The 23,306-nt window shown below is 32.3% G+C and overlaps 1 protein-coding gene across 2 annotated transcripts; it reads left to right on the top strand.

Moving 5' to 3' along the window:
• Window positions 1-432: 432 nt before the first annotated feature.
• On the top strand, window positions 433-21,401 carry LOC139519617 (KH homology domain-containing protein 4-like). Of its 2 annotated transcripts, none has more exons than XM_071311811.1 (18): window positions 433-547; window positions 5,677-5,857; window positions 6,576-6,680; window positions 7,125-7,195; window positions 7,443-7,495; window positions 7,945-8,129; window positions 8,718-8,804; window positions 9,268-9,395; window positions 9,632-9,692; window positions 12,753-12,840; window positions 15,450-15,557; window positions 16,235-16,318; window positions 16,766-16,974; window positions 17,341-17,511; window positions 17,892-18,067; window positions 18,455-18,549; window positions 19,089-19,160; window positions 20,127-21,401. In XM_071311811.1, the coding sequence occupies exons 1-18, from the start codon at window positions 447-449 to the stop codon at window positions 20,828-20,830; spliced, it is 2,679 nt and encodes an 892-aa protein (XP_071167912.1). In that variant the 5' UTR covers window positions 433-446; the 3' UTR covers window positions 20,831-21,401. The 2 variants fall into 2 exon arrangements, with proteins under 2 accessions (XP_071167912.1, XP_071167911.1); XM_071311810.1 differs by having other exon boundaries at window positions 15,447-15,557.
• Window positions 21,402-23,306: the final 1,905 nt, after the last annotated feature.

Genomic DNA, 23,306 nt, shown 5'->3' with positions numbered 1-23,306 from the left:
TGCTACAGTGTTTCCTTATATGATATAATCAACCAAATTTTTCCCACGAAAAAAAATCATGTCTTTAATTTTTTTTTTACATGTGACAAAAATTCAGAAAAAAAGATCGCCGCTAATTACAGTTTTTTATCGTTCTTTTAAAATTGCCCATCTGCAAGTTGGGCAACATAGGATCAGCTACAAGAATGTCAGTTTTAATAGTCACATATACATGTAACGTTACACTGTTTACTGTCGTTATTATTTTTTTTTAAATATAATGGGGATAACGGAAGTGCTATTTATAGATATGTTCTATATTTAATTATTTGTTACGCCCCCTATAAATATCTGACCAGTCCGGTTAATCACCCCAGACGCTATATTTAAATATGCGTCTGGGTTATCGAGACTATAATAATTTGTGAAACCGTATTTATTATTCAACCGGAAATGACGTATGTCACATGATTAATGAGTTGGAAAAGAAAATGGCACTTCATCACAGACGAGGCGGCCGTGGTCACAACACTTTTCACCGCGGTGGAGGATATCATGGCCATCAACAGTATTAATTTTCTTAACACGCACATTTTCATTATTCTTTCAACATGCTTTAAGTTGTGGCTATAAACAACATTTTCTGTCAGGAAGTGCAGTGAGAAACATTTTTTTTTTGCAATGAAAAAAATGGCGTCTTTTTCTCTACAGGTGCCCGTGTCCAAACCCATGATATAGAGCTATACTTAACTATCCTTAACCTTTAACCTTATCGTTACCCAAACCTGAACCTTAATTCTAAAGTAGAGGGACATTGAAAACAAAAGGAGGTCGAAATATTGCAGAATTTCCTGGGGCCGTGGGACGTCAGTGCTCGTCCCATATCAAAAAGTGGATATTTGCCCACCCAAAATAGATGCGCTGCTTTGTCGCTTCTGGTGCCGAATGAGGGCCTTGGAATTATATTAATCAGGCATCAATCTGTTCATTATTCATTTATCTCTTTATTTATGTAATAAAATTAACGGTACCAATTTTCTTGCACCAGATGCGCATTTCGACAATACATCTCTCTTCAGTGATGCTCGTTGCCAAAATATTTGAAATCCAAAGCTCATATAACAGATGAAGAGCTATAATCCAAAAGGTCCAAAAAGTACAGTCAAATCTGTGAAAGGAATCAGAGCTTTGCATGAGGGAGATACATTCCTTAATTTTAATAATTTCCATCCTTTTGTAACAGCAAATTTTGATAACACAAAAATCCCTATTTTCAGGCCAGTACCAAAGTACTGTGCTGGTGATACCCTCGGGGACTTATAGTCCACCTGCAGAGGCATCTACCAAGTGGAAGTAATAAAATTAACGGTACCAATTTTCTTGCACCAGATGTGCATTTCGACAATACATGTCTCTTCAGTGATGCTCTTGGCCAAAATATTTGAAATCCAAAGCTTATATAAAAGATAAAGAGCTATATTCCAAAAGGTCCAAAATGTATAGTCAAATCCGTGAAGTTTCACCTACCTGCCAACTTTTGTTTTTCCATATTTTAAGTTTTCACAGAGACCCATCGATTTCACAATTTGTGTATGTATTTTCTGGGCAATGATGCACAAATAATGCATTTTGCAAGTTTATTATTTATTGTACAAAGATAGTTTTGAAAACAAATTATAGGACAAATATATTATAGTTCTAAAACACAAGTAAAAGTATTACCATAATACAACAGGGTAAACGTAATACTTGCTGTTATACATGTCCGACTCTAAAGTGCAATTGTACTCTAAAAGTTTGATGGTCACGCTATTCATTACTTTTTAGTTAAATTATTGTTAAGATCTGTATACTTTTTTTTCGTGATGATTCTTTTATTCATTTTTGAGTTCTTGAATTTTTATTGAGCTACAATTTGGGGATCATATAAAACATGTTGTGATATATGAACTTCAAAACTACCTCTACCATTTTTTATTGGGAAAAATGCATATTTTTTATTGAAATTGAGAAATTTGTATTTTTTATTCTAAACACATCTCCAATTTTTTGCTGACCTTTGCTGTCTTTTTTGCACTATTTTTTCATATATATTGTATATTTTTGTTGTCAGACAGGTTACAAGAGCGTAATTATTTGTTTACATTTTACCGACAAGTTTTGTTACCCCAAGATGGTACTCAGAATAGAATCCTTCACAGCTTCTGATTGGTTGATACAGGATTGGAATTACATTTAATAGAAAGCTTATCCAATTAGGTTTAAAAATTGCCGAAAATCATATTCACATTTTACGAAGTATAGAAAACATCTTCCATTTTTGCACTTCGGACCCATTAAAAATATGCCTTTTTCATTAAGCGAAAAAAGAAGACGTTCTTTTTCAACTGCAGTTTAAGTTAATTTGAGCCGCATGACCCTATAAATTTTTTTAGTTGTAATGCAACACCGGCATTTCTAGTAACAGGAACTGCTACCCGTTTTTCCCTAATCTGTGTAGTCTTCGAGAAACAAAATATGGAACACTAGTGGTACCCTATGGAAAATGCATTACGAATAATTGCGCTCTTGTAACAAACAGAATATAAAGTACTAAATGGTGGCCACATTGCCAGCAATGCAATTTTTAGCAATTATCTCCTTAAAAGGCGTTTTTAATAAACTATTTATGAAAAAACTGCTGTTGTCTAATTGAAGCTCGGTATCTATTTGTGATTTTACTGCACTCAAATATATATGGTCCCATGGCTTTTCTTGGTGAATTTTGGAGGTTTTCACAATACCTTACGATTTCGCAGAAAATTTTCCCTCATTTTAATCAACATAAAAAAAATATTTCCGCCCCTTCATCATATACATTTAAGGACAAATTTGTGCTTCCATGAAACTTAATTCATAATGCTTTCCAGAATAAAAATATATAAATGATATAACAACCAATCACAGAGAGTCATCTATTTTTATCTCTATGTCATGTTCCCTTCATAAAATGGCTGCGCCCATGTAATTTCATTTGGTACATTGTAACCTATAGTTTCAACCTGAAAGGTACTTTTCGGAGAGGGGAAAGAAACCAAAACAATGATGGTACATGTACTTTAAAATGCATTGAAAACAAAATGTGTTACAAACACCATGATGATTCTGATCAGAAAACTGGTCTCAAAAGTGCTTTCTAATATCAAAATAATAACATGAAAACCGTATTTACAAACATTACTACCAATGCCATCACTGTTTTGGGAGACTGTAAAACTTTTTGGGAGGAATTTTAAGCCATTTTTATACGACCGCAAAATTTGAAAAAATTTTCGTCGTATATTGCTATCACGTTGGCGTCGGCGTCGTCGTCGTCCGTCGTCCGAATACTTTTAGTTTTCGCACTCTAACTTTAGTAAAAGTGAATGGAAATCTATGAAATTTTAACACAAGGTTTATGACCACAAAAGGAAGGTTGGTATTGATTTTGGAAGTTTTGGTCCCAACATTTTAGGAATTAGGGGCCAAAAAAGGCCCAAATAAGCATTTTCTTGGTTTTCGCACTATAACTTTAGTTTACATTAAGTGAATAGAAATCTATGAAATTTTGACACAAGGTTTATGACCACAAAAGGAAGGTTGGGATTGATTTTGGGGGTTTTGGTTCCAACAGTTTAGGAATTAAGGGCCAAAAAAGGGCCCAAATAAGCATTATTCTTGGTTTTCGCACAATAACTTTAGTATAAGTAAATAGAAATCTATGAAATTTTGACACAAGGTTTATGACCACAAAAGGAAGGTTGGGATTGATTTTGGGGGTTTTGGTTCCAACAGTTTAGGAATTGAGGGCCAAAAAAGGGCCCAAATAAGCATTATTCTTGGTTTTCGCACAATAACTTTAGTATAAGTAAATAGAAATCTATGAAATTTAAACACAAGGTTTATGACCATAAAAGGAAGGTTGGGTTTGATTTTGGGAGTTTTGGTCCTAACAGTTTAGGAATAAGGGGCCCAAAGGGTCCAAAATTGAACTTTGTGTGATTTCATCAAAAATTGAATAATTGGTATTCTTTGATATGCCGAATCTAACTATGTATGTAGATTCTTAATTTTTGGTCCCGTTTTCAAATTGGTCTACATTAAGGTCCAAAGGGTCCAAAATTAAACTTAGTTTGATTTTAACAAAAATTGAATCCTTGGGGTTCTTTGATATGCTGAATTTAAAAATGTACTTAGATTTTTAATTATTGGCCTAGTTTTCAAGTTGGTCCAAATGGGGGTCCAAAATTAAACTTTGTTTGATTTCATCAAAAATTGAATAAATGGGTTCTTTGATATGCCAAATCTAACTGTGTATGTAGATTCTTAATTTTTGGTCCAGTTTTCAAATTGGTCTACATTAAGGTCCAAAGGGTCCAAAATTAAATTAAGTTTGATTTTAACAAAAATTAAATTCTTGGGCTTATTTGATATGCTTTATCTAAATATGTACTTTGATTTTTGATTATTGGCCCAGTTTTCAAGTTGGTCCAAATCAGGATTCCATATCAAGTATTGTGCAATAGCAAGAAATTTTCAATTGCACAGTATTGCACAATAGCAAGAAATATCTAATTGCACAATATTGTGCAATAGCAATTAATTTTCAATTGGAGTTATCTTTCTTTGTATAGAATAGTAGTTGATAATATATGTTGGAAATTTGCCAGACATGACTATGATGTCATTTTCTATTTTTATTTGCCAATAACTTTATGTAAATAACTTCATTGGAAATTTGCCAATATAAAATGTTGCTGATGAAGCTTTTTTTCCTTATCTTATCTAAAATGTTTTAGATAATGTATGTTGGAAATTTGCCAGACATGACTATGATGTCATTTTCTATTTTTATTTTCCAATAACTTTATGTAAATAACTTCATTGGAAATTTGCCAATATAAAATGTTACTGATGAAGTTTTTTTTATTGTTTTATACAATCAACAATGTATATTCACTTTTACTACCAACCAATCTTTACCATTCAGTGATAACAAGCACTTTATTTTACATTTTAATATTTTATGATGTATTTAAAAGAGTAGTTATTGTTGCAAACTCCATTAGAAATTTGAATTGATATCAGTTTTGGAAAAAGGGAAACGGGGATGTGAAAAAAGGGGGGGGGTTTAAATTTTTCTCATTTCAGATTTCATAAATAAAAAGAAAATTTCTTCAAACATTTTTTTGAGAGGATTAATATTCAACAGCATAGTGAATTGCTCAAAGGCAAAAAAAAAACTTTTAAGTTCATTAGACCACATTCATTCTGTGTCAGAAACCTATGCTGTGTCAACTATTTAATTTTAGATTTAAATAAGAAGAAATCTTTAATTGATTTGTAAAATCTTGACATTTGTTTTGTGTAAAAAAAACCATGTAATGTCAAAAATTTGATCACAATCCAAATTCAGAGCTGTATCACGCTTGAATGTTTTGTCCATACTTGCCCCAACTGTTCAGGGTTCGACCTCTGCGGTCGTATAAAGCTGCGCCCTGTGGAGCACCTGGTTTTTTTTTTGTAATTGGGAATTTTTTCTAGGGGAAAAGGCCGAATTTCGGCTGTAATTTGAGGCAAACAATATCACTGGTAATCAATATATTTAGGTGTGTTATTTGGTATTTCAATGTGTTTCATGGTGAATAGACCTACCATTACACATGTTTATGATTTCAGTGGTGGCAGATCGACTCGATGGAGTGACAAAGAAGATAGGAGCAGTCGATGGGCTGATAGAGATGACAGGAGTAGTCTGGAGGCAGCTGCTGATGCAGCTGCTAAAGTTAATGCTATGTTGATAGCTAAAGGTGCTCTCAAGCCTTCACAGTTGTCTCAGCAACAACCAAACAAACAAAAGGTAAGCATTGTTTTATTTAATTCCTTTCAGGATTTTGAATCAGTAGCCATTGTCTGATTTTTCCACCTCAGAATCCCTTATCAAGTTAAATTTAGTCTTTGTTCTGTCACCATAAAAAGGTAAGAATTAAAATTTAATGACCTGTCAGCCTTCCAGAATCTGTAAAAAAAAATGTAAATTATAAAATACCTTATCTGAAACAATAGTTGAAGATCCATTTAAATTTTGTGAGTCCATAGACAGACAGTCATATTGTTTTGTCTTTAACCTGTGACATTTTTCTTATTTAAAATGAAAACTGTATGAAGGATAAATCCTATTTGCCAGGAAATGCACCCTTGTGTGTAATGTGGTTGAAGGTGAGGGAGTTGGCAAAATATTTCCTCTAAAAGACTTTTATAGGAATTTATAAGTGATTCTAAGGCCACAAAATCATAAGATAGCTCTGTGGCAGAGCAAAATCATGTAGTCAAATTGAAGTGTACATGTTTTAAAAATGCTCATAAATTCCTTTGGATAAAACATCTCTACTGAAACACAAAAAAAGAGGGATTATACACACAAAACTTTTTATTCAACTTCCAAGGACAGTATGACTGAATTAAATTTGAGAAATTACCAGTATATCTGTACACCATAAAATTATTTTAAAAAATCCAAATCAAAGAAAACAGAGAAATGTGAATGTCGGCTGTATATTGTAATGTGTTATTTTTAGGCAACAAGTACTACAACAGGCAACATGGCAGTAGCAGAGGTAGAAATAAATGATGTACCTATTGGCTGTAGAAACATGTTGACAAGAGGATCGACACAAGAAGAGGTATTACATTTGAAATTGTTGAAACATAATCTGCATTTCAGCTTACACAATTAATTAAGGAATCAGTGAACATGTGTATTTATTGCAAAAATTGAGAACATTTTCATAAACTTTTATTTACATAAATTTAAGTTCTACACTGTAACTCTGTCACAATTTCCTTTCCTTAGATTTTCAGTACTTGATATGAATTGCTTTAGTGGCAAATTATTGGGAAAGAAAGAAAAAAAACAAGTCCAACTTCATTATACATTGTACTTTAGATTAAATGACTGTCCCATGTCAAGTATCATCAGCATATTCAAGAAAGAATCAGTTATGCAAGCAACGGTTTATCAAAAAATGTTTCAAAAATAAATAAACTGGAAAGTTACCTTTTAATATTCATGATATTAGTTTGAACTGTTTTTATCCCCAAAATGATATAGTGGATTTTAATTGTAGATATCTAAAGTCAGTGGCGCAGGAGTTTCCACCAGAGGTAGATATCTTAGTCCACATGAGAGAGGAGCTGGGTAAGTTTGATTTGTAAGTTAGTAAGACTTCCTATGCTATTTCTAAGAGGGGTAATCGGCTACTAAATACAAATTATGTAACAGCCTGGTTTATAGATAGCAAGAAATGTTAGAATTGAAAACCAGGTTACGTTTGTCTGCATGTAAAATAAAGGTTGAGAGAATTTTTAAAATTTGGTAAAATAGATCATGAAGATCTTCAGTAAACCTACATAATTATATAGTATGGATTTATTTTTATTTTCAGAGACAGACCCCTGTATTTGTGTGTACAAGGTCCAACGAAAGAATCTGTAGACAGTAAGTGTTATTTGTTTAACCTATTTTCTCTATCTGTAACTTGTTTGAATCATGACCATCAATCATGCATCAATAACAAAGAACCAGTTTCATTAACCTCATATAGACCCAAGTCAGAACATTCAATTATTGACAGTCACTTAGCTTGTTTTTAATGCTTATGATTTTATTGGACATGATGGAGCCACATAAACTTAAATTTAACCATCATAAACTTAGTTATATTATTACTAAGATACAACATGTATAAAAGAAAAGATAATGCAAAAATCAGAACTTTTTCTGTCTTAAATACAATTCTTGCCATTCAAATTCTTCAGAATTTTTCATATATATTTGAATGCATGATTAAAGCTATGGCAATAGTGATTTTTTTTTTTCTTTTTTTTATAAGTTTAACATATTGCGAAAGTACATGAAAACTAAGCATCATTGTTTTATTTTTGTAGTTGCTGTTCACAGAATCAATGAAATAATCACAAACTATAAGAACAAAGGGACCAGATTTTCTCCTGCTAATGCTCCTCAGCAGAGACCCCAATTATTAGGGCCTAATCCAGTAGAACTTATGCCAAGGCTTGGCCCACCTCCAGGGTTTATTACACAGCCTCCAGTTTTACCTCAACAACAGACTGTAAGTTACTGTCAAGGCATGGCTATCAGTCAGTCATAAGAATAGCAGTTCAAGATAATACTTAAATTGGAGTTAAACAGATATATCTTCCACTTGACTTAATCAATTATAGAGAAGGGATGATATCTCTTGATTTGAAATTTTAGTTTCAACAGCAAAATCAATATGATCTTGATCCTTCAATAGATATAAAAAGATGTGGTATGAATGCCATTCCAATGAGACAAGTCTGCATCTAAGTCATAATTTGTAAAAGTAAACCATTATAGGTCAAAGTAGGGTCTTCAACACGGAGCCTTGGCTCACACCGAACAGCAAGCTATAACGGGCCTGACTAAAAAATGACTATAGTGTTAAACCATTCAAACAGGAAAACCAATGGTCTTATCAATATAAAAAATGAGAAACATTTATGAACCACATCAACGAAATGCTCATAAACACTTTGATATATATCAGCTGTAGGATAGATAGGAATCAATGTTCTATGCCGTCTATGGATGAATGCTGGACTATATTGATGTTTTATAGAGACAAATCATAATCCACTGTTTGTTTTTAACCATGTCTTCTTTTATTAATTTATAGATTACAATACTTCAAGAAAAACTCTTTATTGGTTTAGAACATGCTCCACCTCATTTTGGAGTAAAAGAAAAGATACATGGACCTGAGGTGAGATATTGATTATTGTCATGATTATACATGTACAACTGTATTGATTTATACTGAAATCAATCTTGGTGCATTTTAACATCATTTATTTAATATTACATCATTAAATTTAGATATGTTTAATCGCACCTCAGATAAGAGTGATGTTGTGATAGGATTATCATTGCACATAGTGACCCCTACATGTATGTATCCATATGGTGATAGTAAAGTTCATATGGGGTTCTTGACGCCACATCTACTATTTATGGTGACGTCATCTATTGATGTGATTATATTTCATTGTTTATTTTTATACAAAACTTGGCAGAAAGAGTCCCATGTGCATTAAATTCGTTATACTGTTCACACATAACCCCAACATGTAGCACGGATCCGTAGAGGGTTAGTAAAATCCATAGGGGATGAGACCAAACTTATAATAAGTATCTTCATTGAACAAATATTAACCTTTTAATTTTAGGGATCTTATCTTCAGCATGTAGAGGTAGAAACTGGTGCAAAAGTTACATTGAGAGGGAAAGGATCAGGATTTCTGGATATGAACTCTCCTGGCAGAGATTCCATTGAACCCATGCATGTTTTCTTAGAGTAAGTTAACTTGCACAGACATATATTAATGATATTATGAAGACAGAAATGAGTATATAGTTATATTTGTGTGTAATTTGATCTGATTAGATTTTTTTAAGATCATAAATAATTGATACAGATTCCATGGAAATTTCATATTTTTATACTTTTTTGCATGTTACATTTTTTACAGAGATAAAAAATAGGAATAAGGATGGCAGACCTCAAAGATGACTAATTTATTTTTATTTTAGGCATCCTAGCCCAATTGGACTCGGACAAGCCAAACAACTTGCTGAGAACCTTATACAAACAGTAAGTAAATCACTAAACTTTTAAATGTCTCAGAACTAATCTATGTAATTTAATTTTTGCCCACTTTCTGTTTTTCATTTCTTAGAGCAAGGTATATTTTCTATGGTATTCTGCCACTACAGACCATAGAATTTGATTTATTAGTTTTACAGGAAGGCCAGTGTGTTGACTGCTGTGGTGGTTGTTTTTTCTTGTCTCATCAGTTGATGAACTTGTATTCTTTTTTGACAAAATAACTCATTGTTCGTGACAGAAATATTTTCTACTAAATATTAGAGACTTCTGAAGCAGGTTTCTAGATGACTGATGTTTTAGAATAATTTCTTTCCAAGATAGTTGCAGATATTATGAGAAGATTAGTTTTCAGGATACAGTGTCGAAGACTGAGGCCAGCAAACATCACTCGACTATTATCAGAATTAGTGAAAACCGTCGGTCTTGTCGATTCTAACTGCCAAAATGAGGTTCCGACCAGTATTTTAAAGGCTGGTGGCAGTCAGAATGACCAATGTTAAAAGTGACATTGTGGTGTCTATGTCGGCACATTTTTTCATCGTTAATAAGATGTACTGCCAACTATTTCAACACGTTTTTTACACAACATTCATCAGATGTACCAATGGCTTATTTTCAGTGCTGGTTTCTAAAATTTATTATAAGCAAACTGAAGAGGTGAGCTTCACCTGGCCTGTAAAATATGTTCATTAAGCCATCCCTGGCAAACAATTAGCAGTTGAACCTTTTTATGAAACCAACAATTACTGTCACAACTGAAAAATAATTCAGATGATGAAATGGACAGTGAAGTTCACTTTGAATTAGAACAATCAGAAGACTAGAACTGGCCCGTAATTAATAATTTGGCAAAATAAAGTTATTTTCAATAAAATATGTTATTAGTTTTATTTCTGGATAAAATTGACACATTTTGTAGGACCAGCAACAGTTTTGTAGGACTGACATATAATCATGCTTTGTCAGTCCCATGACTAATGGGTCAATTTTTTTTTTCGCAAACTCTATTATTAAAGTGTACATACATGTAGTTATATTGTTTTGTAATCTTCAAGCAAAACATACACCCACTTACTACTTATGTATTAAAGGATTCAATTTTTTTATAAATGGTGGTTTAGATAAAATGTTCTTAAAATTACGCAATTTCAATTAACATAAGAAAAAGATCTCCTCTGAAATTACAATGGATTGAAACCAACGTTCTTTAGGATTTGTGATTCTTGTCTAGGTTGATCAACCAACATGGCCACTTTGACTAAAAATAGAACACAGGAATACTAGTTTTGGCTAATATCTCAAAAAGGTCACATTACTGATAGCAAAATTGAGCATAATAGATTTAATGAATAGAGAATGGTTATCACAGGGAATTTGTCAAAGAGACAACCCGACCAACATCAGAAAACAGAAAAATATGCTTCCAAGTACATCTAGATAATTTGTGAGGACCTCTTTATAGATTTGCAGAAGTTGATGAGGTGAATTGATGCTTAAATATTCTTATTGGCAATTATATATATTCTCAGAAAAGTACAACGTGATAGTATGGATATGTCTAAATATGTAATGTTTGTTTTCATGATGTGGTGCCCAACTATGAAATTGTTGTGTAAAATATTTTTTTAAATTGATACAGATGATTTTGTACTCCTTATAGGATACATGCAATAAAAGATTTTTACATTTTCAAACATATAGCAGATGTTTAAAGCTTGAGCATGAAATTACTTTGAAAATTTATTTCAGTGATATATCATGTCAGAGAATATTTCAGGATTGTTCCTTCAAGGTCCTATATATTACCCAGTTTTGTACAGTCTTTTAGCATTTACAATTAGTTGCCTTGTGCTTTTTCTTGACAAATGCTTGATGGTTAGAATATGTGTTCTACCTTTGTATATGAACTAAGGGGGAAAGAGTTCAAAGATTATAGCAGGGATATACAATGATGGCTATTATACAATAAAGGCTACTGGCTAGTAGTATAAATTTACTGAGTAAGCCGACAACTGATGATGATGGGATGATGCTTAAATCTCATCAACTAGAATACAATTCAGGATAGGTACCCTCTAAAGATGACCAAGTCCTTGAATAAGAACTGTTTTGGAAACAACGGATACAAGATGTTGGGAGAGGCCAAAAACCAAAAACAAAGTTCGCATGAGACTTAGAACAAAATAAGGTTCAGTTTATCTTATACATGTATATCATGTTATGGAAATAATATTTAGAATGCAGGAATATGATAATGCAGCTGTTATTAGTACCATATGCTGGAAAATAATAACTTTGAATTAATCAACAATATTGAAATTGAGAATGGATATAGGGACTGTGTCAAACAGACAAAACCCCTATCAAAGAGCAGAAAACAGCCCAGGCTGCCAATGGGTCTTCAATACAGTGAGAAAATCGGCTGGTTCCTGACCATAAACGTGTACCAGTTTAGTGAAAATGGACGCCACACTGAATTCTAAAATAACCTGTTTATGGCAGCTAATATTTGATACACAGATGGGATCTTCAAGAATGCCCAGAAGGTTGATGATGTTTCAGCAATTCAGAGTCAATTTTCTTGGATTCAAGATGATAAAAGAACGCCTTTTCTGCATTTTCAGTCAGAATTATAATTGTGCAACAAGTTTATTAAAGGATGGTGTTTTGAAAGACTGTTCTACTAGTCTCAAATATTGTTGTTTGAATGCAATTCAGATCTCAGCAAGATTTCTGTTGTATTACAAACCTGTTTTCTATCAGTAAAACAAAATATGCATTATTAATCACTTCAATTTGTAAATAGATGCAATGGTTTATAATGAGATGCAAAGAAATATATACAAGAGAAACGAAACTTTCACTTTAACATTTCTTTTCTGTCCTATTTATATTATCATTAGCACATATTTTCTTTCAAATTTGATATTAAGGTGACTTTCCGGTGTTTGTTAAATGTTGCTGCAAGGAACCCTGAAAATACACTACACAAATTTATTGAATGTAAACAATGTTTAACCATGAGAAAATTTGCTCTGATTGTAGGTTCAGCAAGATTATGCCCAATTTCAGCAAGCATTGGCAGCTATACCAGCTGGACACACAACAATTATAACTGGTCTGTCACAGCAGAGTAAGTCCTTATGTAAAACAGAAAAACAGAGGCGTTCCAAAGGGTTAAAACATTTCTTTTCAAGATATTTTATTTCAGGAAATGGTTTTGAAAGAAGACATTTAAAGATTTGTAACTATAAATTATACATTTTAATACAAATTGAAAAATAAATATAATTCATGTAGTTTAAAAAATTATTTACACAAACTTTTTAGTTTCACAGGGTAGGTAACCTGTTATTTGTCACACTGGAGTACCAAGAATAGCAGTTATGAATAGATTTTTCAACGAACTTGTGAAAAAATTAGAGCTATTCAAGGAAAAGTTTAAGGAGGTTAAGAATGTCAAATTAGAACTTTCACTGAGATAGTTTCATTCAGTTCCCATTAATATTGTTGTTAGGGGGACAAGTCTAAAATTAAAACCTCCCATGTTTCTTTTCCTTGAAAAGCTTTAGTTAAGAAATGAAAATTTCTATCATTTCAGATTTTTTGGACTGATAAAGGACATAAAAGATGGATATAATATTAATTGCGAAATGTTTCAGGAAAAGATTTGTTATCAGTGTTATGTTAGGTTGATTAAATCTGATAAATAACTGCAGACTTTTGCATTTCAGCTGTGTGTCGATAGAAAATTATGCTTATGAATAAAAAGATCAATCATTTACAAAGGCTTTAGCAGGGATTTCATATTCTCATATTTTGTAAATAAAACTTTCAGATGAAGAAGTGTCGGACATCAAGTCAAATTTCATTAATATATTAGTCATTTTAGGTACATGTTATCACAAACGCACAAAAACAAAGAAAACAAAAGTTATTTTTATTAATATCGCCCTTCCTTCACTTTATTTCAATTGTAGAAAGAAATGTTCTCTAGATGAGCTGGAAATGTATTAGATGTATTATACATCTTACACTCAGACAGATTTTTAATTCCTACTTTATTTTTCAGTTCCTTAAAGATTCCACTTTTTTACAGCTAATTTTATATTGTTCAGCAGTAATTTCTAGGTTAACATTTTATGCCTCAAATGTTTCTAATGCTATGTAATCTATTTTTGAAGCAGGCAATACAAAAAAAAGTGGCTGCTTCCATGAAACCCAAGATGAATTGCTGTGAACATGCTGAATAGACATTTTCTAATCAAATTCATAAAAAAAAATGTTTTAGGTATTTATTACAGGTTCATTTAAGGAGAGGAAGAAAGTAATTTTACGTAAGACTGTAAATTTACCGATACAACTCTCCAAAAGTAAAACAGTTGTTAGAACAGTTTCTGTGGTTTTCAAGTTCACCAACGAAGCTACATAACTACTGACAAAAAACTTTATTTGCTAAGCGTTTATTTAGTTTAAAAGTCATGTTTTAAACACTAAAATAATTATATGAGGCACTCAAGCTTTAGTTTATGCAATCTTACTCACAACATTTCATTTATATGTGACTAATACTGTGGATTCATTAATTTTTCTGGATACCAATTTTCACTATGAGAGTGGAGGGTAAAAAAAAATATGGATTTTTATTTCATGGTTTTGCCAAATTCTATATATACAATTCTTTATATTATTAGGAGATTTGTATTTTGTTGAATATTTAATTTTTTACCTATACCCCACAAAATAAAAAACAAAATGGCATCCCAGGAATAATAATTAATCCACTGTATCCTATAGCTTTAAAGCTAGCTCTAATTTTGTATAATATTACCATACTTAAAATTTTATTAGCACTTCAGTTTATTTAGAATTCAATGTTTTATTATGATTTGATTATGAATTCTAACTTATTTATTGGTTGGAAAATATATATGTGTGATACAGGCAATCTGAAAAATAACTACAAGCTTTGCATTTCAGCTTTGTTGTTATTAAGAAATTTTGCCAATGCATTTAGAGCATCAATCATTTACAGAGATTTTAGCAGGAATTTTTAGTTTCACATTTTATAAATGAGACTTTCAGATGGAGATGTTTCAGAAGTGAAGCCAACCCATACTAATGCTTTAATATGATATTTCTTCTATTTTACAGGAATACCAAGTCATTAATATACATTTTAAGTTTTGAAACTTATATTTTTTACAGGATATTTTGATAGTATACTATAGCTATAATGTAGAAGTTTATGATTAAATCTGTGAAAAAAATCTATTTATGTTTAAATTTATCATGAAAGTGCCCCAAAAAATCATTTATTTTAGCAACTTGAATTGTCAGTCTTAGATTGAAAGTCAAAAGTGATGAAATATAAGGTATTGCTGTCGTAATAAAATTTCTTAGAAGTTTATAGAATAGATGAACTAATTATCTACAAGTGTTGAAAAATTTGGTTCAAAATTTGTTTTTCTAAAAAAAAAATCAAAAAAAAATCTAGGTTTTCCAGTTGCTAGATTTATGTATTTTTTAGGCAATTCATGGTAAAAAGTTTGTCAGTTTACAAAAAAAAAAATGAAAATATGTAGAATTTTTTTTTGAATATAGTGGTATTCAAGAACACTTCAATAGCAACAATTTGTATTTTAAATTAACCAACACAAATTCTTTTTGACAGATTTATAGAGGCTGAAGTATCTTTTATTTTTATGAAATTTAAAAAATTGTTTAATTTTCCCTTAACAGCAAGCATACCTGGTACATTGATCAACACAATACCAACAATGGCCCCACCACCAATCCCACAGCAGTTACCTAGCCCAGGTAGTGTGTTTATGAGTGAAAGAAGAATTGGTAAGACCAATATAAGATCAAACCTTCCCACTCCCCTAACAAAATCTTATGTTATCTTTGAACAAATAATTTCTTATCATTGAACACTATGTTTTTCAATCTCTTGTATAATATATATATATGCTATAATCATTAAGCAAATAATTTCTTATGATTGAAACATATTTCAATTTCTAGTGTAATATATATCTGCTATAATCAGAGCAAATAATTTTTTATCATTGATACATTTGTTTTTCAATCTCAAGTGTAATATATTCCCCAGTGCAAGGAGATGTTGGGTATACATCAATGAGACCAGCTCAATTACATGAATAACCAAAAGACATCTACATTCAAGTATTCAGTCCTCAACAATAGACAAATCTAGATAAATGTCAAATTGTCTCTAGTCGAAACAAGTTAAACATATATCAGCTTATTATTCAGTATGCTATCTAGATAAAGGGAATTATTTTTTTATTGTTTCGGCTTCATGCAATGAATAAAGAATTCCACTTGAAGTTTCTTTTTTTTTTTAATTTTATAAGTTGTTGAAATAAAAAGTGAATTTGAATTTCGGTCATGAATATGATTTTTCGTACTGTTTTGTGTACCAATTTAACAGATGTTATATCAATGGTGAAACTTATTATAAAAGCCATATACCTCATTGTGCTATCTTCTACATATTTTAGGAACAACTAGATTTATGATACCAACATCAATTTCTTCAGCTGTTTACTCACTGCCAACATCAATGGGTATGACCCTTCCTTCAGGTAAGAACATGTGACAGATAGATTGAATTATTATTCATGTATTGAATACAACTGCAACTTTATTTTTGTGAAGACACAAATTAATCAGACTTGTATTTAATTTGAAGTTCTATGAGAAAATATGATTTGTGCACAATGTGGAAATGATTTTCATGCTCTATTTTACTGTTTTAATTATATGGATATTAAGAGAACTCAAAATTCTCATCTATAAGTGGTTAAAATATTAACAAAGAAATTGAATACATCAGTGGCATTTATCCTCTAATATTTGTGGTAGATTGCTGTACAATCATCCAATGAAAGACTGGTTAACTTTGGAGAAAGATCGGATTATATGTTTATTATAAACTTGTACCTTAAAACAAGCATGTTTAAAATCTTTATCTGTGTATTTAGTACATTATACAAAAAAAATATAAAAAATAACATGAACACTTTTTTTAGTCTTGACAGCACAGCCTCCTCCTCTGCTGGTACAGACACAAAATGGTCCCCCACCACAGATGCTTGGACCTCCACATATGGCACCAGATGTCACACAGCTGGTTACTACAATGCCACCAGAAGTACAAGTTGTTACCCAGTCTACACTAATACCTACTGGTTCACCTTGGAATACTTCACCAAACATGCCTAGTAGTTTAGCAGGACAGGTATGGGCCGATTTTCTATTTCTGTAATTTGATACTGCATCCACATTGTAATTGCTCTCATTCTACCTGTTTTGAAGTCTTTAAAAAATAAATATTACATATCAAGACAAATGTATAGATATTTTATTTGTATTATTGCTTTTGAGATAGCTGTTTAATGAATTTTAGTATGTAGTCGTTAATTGGTAAAGATTCAGTAAGGATTGTTTTCTGGTTGATCCATATTTAGAGAATTATGCCTCTTTTTCACATCTTTTTGTATATTGCCAGAGGCATTGGGAACATATCAGCATAACAACTTATTTTAAATGTTACTCTTACTGCTCCTGTTTCTCAATAATAAAACTAATTTCATTTCCTTGTCAGATGCTGGGCAGTGGTGGACCTCCACCAATATCAACACACACTCCATTGTCGTCTGCTCCAATTGTTACAACTACGTACACTTATCACACTTCATCCAGGGAGGAACCAAAACGCAGGTTCACTGAGGAAAAGTTGGAGGAAAAAGTTCCAGAAAATCTCTTAGGTTATGAGGTAGGAATTAATATTGATATAATGATATTACTGTAATTCTGACTTTCATTTAAGATGTTTTGTGTTATATAAAGTTCTTTTGTATACAGATAAAATAAAATTTAGTCAAGTTAATAAAATCAATCAAATTATGTAAACAATAATGTTTCAATGAATAATGCTTGTAATTAAATCCCAAGAGGTAAATGTAGATTTTATATTCTTAATAAGTAATCATATTCAGCAAAATTACAATTAGTTGTTCAAGCTGAGGAGCTTTAAAATTAGGTTGAATAAGAATTTGATATTGCCAGGGCTATTGACAGATCATTTTTAGTTTGAAAAGAATATATATGTTACTTCAAATCAAATCATTTTAGCATTTATGATATAAATTTCAGCACGGTCCTCCACATTTAGCCAACTTGGTTGTACAGGGTCCACCTCAAGAGACACAGTCCCAGGTTTCTCAACATCCACCATACCAACCACAAGTTTCTGAGATGTACAGTGTAGCACAATCTACACCACAGCTAGTGTATACAACATCAGCACCATTATCCTCACCTGATGACAGGTAACTGTTAAATTTATATATTTGCCGGTTAGGGATAAATGAGTTGCCTGTATATTTATAAAGTTTATTTCTTACAGGACCAGGGGCAAGGTTTTTTGTAGTGTTCAATACATGTGAATCTATTAATTCCACCAAACATGCATTCATTGTTAAGCCATCTGACATTTAAGACAACTGAGAATAGACATCAACTATCAACTAGACTTTTACAGCACAGATTAAACCCCTCGAAAGAAGTGGATAGGAACCTAATTTAGATTTTATAACTTCCTCATTGTTCATCTAAATAGTCAGATTTAAATTAAAAAGAAATAAAACATTTTAGAAATGTTTTCAATGATTTTGATTATAAACATAAAATGTATGGAGTTTAAAATTGTATTGTAGGAGTTCCCAGTTCACCAATTTTACAATGACCCAGCCAGGAGGGTATCCTGGGGATAATGCTGACAAACAGCTGATGCCACCACCACCCATACCAGGTATATATATATATTAGTCAGATAAAGATGTTTGCAAAAATACTGTCTATATTTAATGGCAATTTTAAAAATACCTTATAGAGATATATTGGCCAATAATTCTGAATTTTGCATGAATCTTTGATTATCTTTTAGAAAAAATAATAGCATATAATCTTTGTAATTTTTATGCTTGCATTTAGATTTATTCTGGTCAGTCCATATGTCCTAAAATTGGCTTGTGACCACTTACTCAGTTCTACACTTACTCAGTTCTAGGTCAATTTTCGATGGGAACACTCACTTTAATGAAGTTGTGTTCCTTTATCAGTTTATAAAAAATACTGAATTTGCTATACATTTACAAGTGGATGCATTTTTGTACCATGGACATATTCTTCTATTACACAATTATTTATTATTGCAAAAATGCTATAGGAATTGTTTATGATTTACATTTAATCTTATTTTTTTATTCAAGGTATCTAGTTTGTATCTTTTGTTGAAGTTTATATTGCCTTCATTATCAAAATTTAAAGCTTGATTTTTCATTCTTTTAGCATCATTGAAAAGAGCCTCACTTGAAAGACAAGGTGGAAGTGATAGAAAGAAGGACAGAATGTCTCCAACTGGTAGGTTTGACATAGGTACATTAACCAAAGGAAACACATACAAACTTCATTAAATAAGAATACAAATTAAAAGATTCAACATCAGTTTCTAATTTTCAAATATTTTACATCTATATAAAAAAAAGAAAATGTGGTATGATGATATCAATTAAGACAACTCTCCACCAGAGACTAAATGACCTAAAAGTTAACAACTTTCACTTCACCATACAACCTTCAACAATGAGAAAACAAATGTAAAACAATTTCAAAAGAGAAAACTAATGGCCTGATTTACGAACAAAACAATAAATGACCACAACTGAATTACAGGCACTTGAATTGGAACAGGCCAATACAGAATGTCACTAGTTTAATCATGTTTACTACCCTAAACCTTCCCCCAATTATAACAAGGTACAGTGGTATAACAATTACAATAAATTATGTCCCTCCATAAATGATAAAATTCCTGAATTTTCTGGTTATTTAAAGCTAGTATAAAGCCTCATTTCAATTATTGATTTAGCCAGACTGAAACATTAATTATTACACCACCGAATGATCAAGTGGAAAAAACCTTAAGAAAAACATGTCCTATTGAAATGTAATTCATAAGTATTGACAGGGTACAAGACCATGAGAGTTATCTGGATAACTATAGGTTAGTTGAAAAAACAAAAACAAAAAAACAGTTTTTTTGCCAAAATGGACAATATTCAAATGTCTTACCACATTTTGCATTGATGTCCTTTACTAATAACTTTGATTCAAATTGCAATAATTTTTTATTGAACAAATAAAAAATTTATGAGCTCTCTAAACAATATCAAGATAAAAAAAGGATGGAAAGACATCAGCTTCATTCTCTAACAATTCTATATATTCAGATATTTAAGTAAGAGGTTCATATTAAAATTATCTCATCCATTTTTTATAGGCCATTCTTGTTTTAAAGTTAAACCTATGAATTATGATTTTCTTCAGGATTTAGAGATGAAGAAGATAAACAAGCAGGAAGAGGGAAGTACCAGTACAACCAGTATTCTAATGCACCACAGTTATATACACAGGGAGAATCTGATGGTTTTACAGACCAGAGACCAGACAATGACCCAGGCTTCCAGTATCAACCCCCACAACAAATCACAGAACAGTTCCAGTATCAACCTAGCCAACCTCCAGGATCTGTCATGTTACAACCACCCCCTTCTCCAGGACCTCCAATGGTCCATGTATCTTCTCTCCCATCACATTACTACCAACAACAGCCGATGTACTCAGTTTCCCCTTCACAGAGTCCACCACACCCTGTATACACTCAGCATGATGTCTTGACCTCAACAGGACAACCGTTTGCCGTACCACACACAATCACAATTTCAGGTCCATTGCCTCCTCAAGCCCAAGAACAAATGTTGCAGCCACCCCCTGAAACAAGACTACAACCTGAAGAATTGCCACCACAGATGGAACAGTTACAACAGCCACCACCAAGTTATACAAATATGCCACCACCAATATCAAGTGGTCAGTACATGACTACACAATCTATGCCACTTATGGCACCACCAACACAGCCACCAGTGTCATATGCTCCACAACAGGTACAGCCACCTATTCCTATGTCTGCACCACAGCAACACAGCTATCCTCCTCCTCCTGGAATGCCTTATTATATCACCAGCTGAGTAATGAGACCCAATGCTATTTTAGTTTTTTTAAAAGCTGAAATATCCAAGTAAAATCCGGAGATTTTAAGAATTCTAAAGGATCAGGCACAAACTAAATGTGTGTAACTTTATAACTTCATCCTGAATTAGTATTGGATTGTATATGCACTTCTTATGTGTGATAAAATCCAGTGAAACTGTAATGTAAATAAGTTGAGGACAACTTTCAAAATAATGTAAATAAAGTGATGAATAATGGTACATGACTGCTATATGAATGTTTTATGCAGTTTTAAGTGCTCTGTGGGATATTATTTTGAACAAGTATGATCATGATTATAAATGCAGTACATATTTGTTTGTTAATTATAAATGTATGTGTGCTTACAGAATAGGACAATGCATCTACAAGGCTGTAAATAACTGTTTGTTTAAACATGTCTGTTTACAGAATATTATTTATACATTGTTATTGAATTGTTAAGGTCTAAATGTAGTAGTATAAATGTATTTGTGAAAATTTGCTGTTAGTTTTTATGAAATGTGCTTTAGATGTTATGAAAATAAAATAAAATTTCAATGCATTGTTTTTTAGAGTAATTTTCAATTCCATTGTATTTATTTGTATTAATAAAAAATTGAAGATGTGGTATGCTTGCAAATGAGACAACTCCCCATCAGAGACCAAATAATTATAGGTTAACAACTATTGGCCCAGTAAAGACTTCAAGAATGATCAAGCTATTAAAGGACATGAAATGATAAATGTGAAACAATTCAAACAATAAAACAAACGTCCTGATTTATGAACAAAAAAATTAAACAAAAAACTGATATTATATACAGCAGCAAACTACAACCATTAAATTACAGGCTTTGACTTGGACAAACACATACAGAATGTGGCGAGGGGTTGACTCGACAGATCAATAGAAAGAGAGAAACTTAAACATTACAAATACACAGTACTCCCAGTTACTGACTTGGGACAAACACATACAGAAAGTGGCGAGGGGTTGACTCGACAGATCAATACAAAGAGAGAAACAAACATTACAAATACACAGTACTGCCAGTTACTGACTTGGGACAAACACGTACAGAATGTGGCGAGGGGTTGACTCGACAGATCAATACAAAGAGAGAAACAAAAACATTACAAATACACAGTACTCCCAGTTACTGACTTGGGACAAACACATACAGAATGTGGCGAGGGGTTGACTCGACAGATCAATAGAAAGAGAGAAACTTAAACATTACAAATACACAGTACTCCCAGTTACTGACTTGGGACAAACACGTACAGAATGTGGCGAGGGGTTGACTACAGATCAATACAAAGAGAGAAACAAAAACATTACAAATACACAGTACTCCCAGTTACTGACTTGGGACAAACACATACAGAATGTGGCGAGGGGTTGACTCGACAGATCAATACAAAGAGAGAAACAAAAACATTACAAATACACAGTACTCCCAGTTACTGACTTGGGACAAACGCATATAGGATGTGGTGAGGGGTTGACTACAGATCAATACAAAGAGAGAAACAAAAACATTACAAATACACACTACTCCCAGTTACTGACTTGGGACAAACGCATATAGGATGTGGTGAGGGGTTGACTCTACTGATCAATAGAAAGAGAGAAACTTCAACATTACAAATACACAGTACTCCCAGTTACTGACTTAAGACAAACACGTACAGAATGTGGCGAGGGGTTGACTACAGATCAATACAAAGAGAGAAACTTAAACATTACAAATACACAGTACTCCCAGTTACTGACTTAAGACAAACACATACAGAAAGTGGCGAGGGGTTGACTCGACAGATCAATAGAAAGAGAGAAACTTAAACATTACAAATACACAGTACTCCCAGTTACTGACTTGGGACAAACACATACAGAAAGTGGCGAGGGGTTGACTACAGATCAATAGAAAAAGAGAAACATAAACATTACAAATACACAGTACTCCCAGTTACTGACTTGGGACAAACACATACAGAATGTGGCGAGGGGTTGACTCGACAGATCAATAGAAAGAGAGAAACTTAAACATTACAAATACACAGTACTCCCAGTTACTGACTTGGGACAAACACATACAGAATGTGCCGAGGGGTTGACTCGACAGATCAATAGAAAGAGAGAAACTTAAACATTACAAATACACAGTACTCCCAGTTACTGACTTGGGACAAACGCATATAGGATGTGGCGAGGGGTTGACTCGACAGATCAATAGAAAGAGAGAAACTTAAACATTACAAATACACAGTACTCCCAGTTACTGACTTGGGACAAACGCATATAGGATGTGGCGAGGGGTTGACTCGACAGATCAATAGAAAGAGAGAAACTTAAACATTACAAATACACAGTACTCCCAGTTACTGACTTGGGACAAACACATACAGAATGTGGCGAGGGGTTGACTCGACAGATCAATAGAAAGAGAGAAACTTAAACATTACAAA

The sequence above is a fragment of the Mytilus edulis genome, chromosome 4, assembly GCF_963676685.1.
Source record: "Mytilus edulis chromosome 4, xbMytEdul2.2, whole genome shotgun sequence".
In the NCBI taxonomy this organism is placed as follows: Eukaryota; Metazoa; Mollusca; class Bivalvia; order Mytilida; family Mytilidae; genus Mytilus; species Mytilus edulis.
This window is presented reverse-complemented; position numbering and strand designations above follow the sequence as displayed.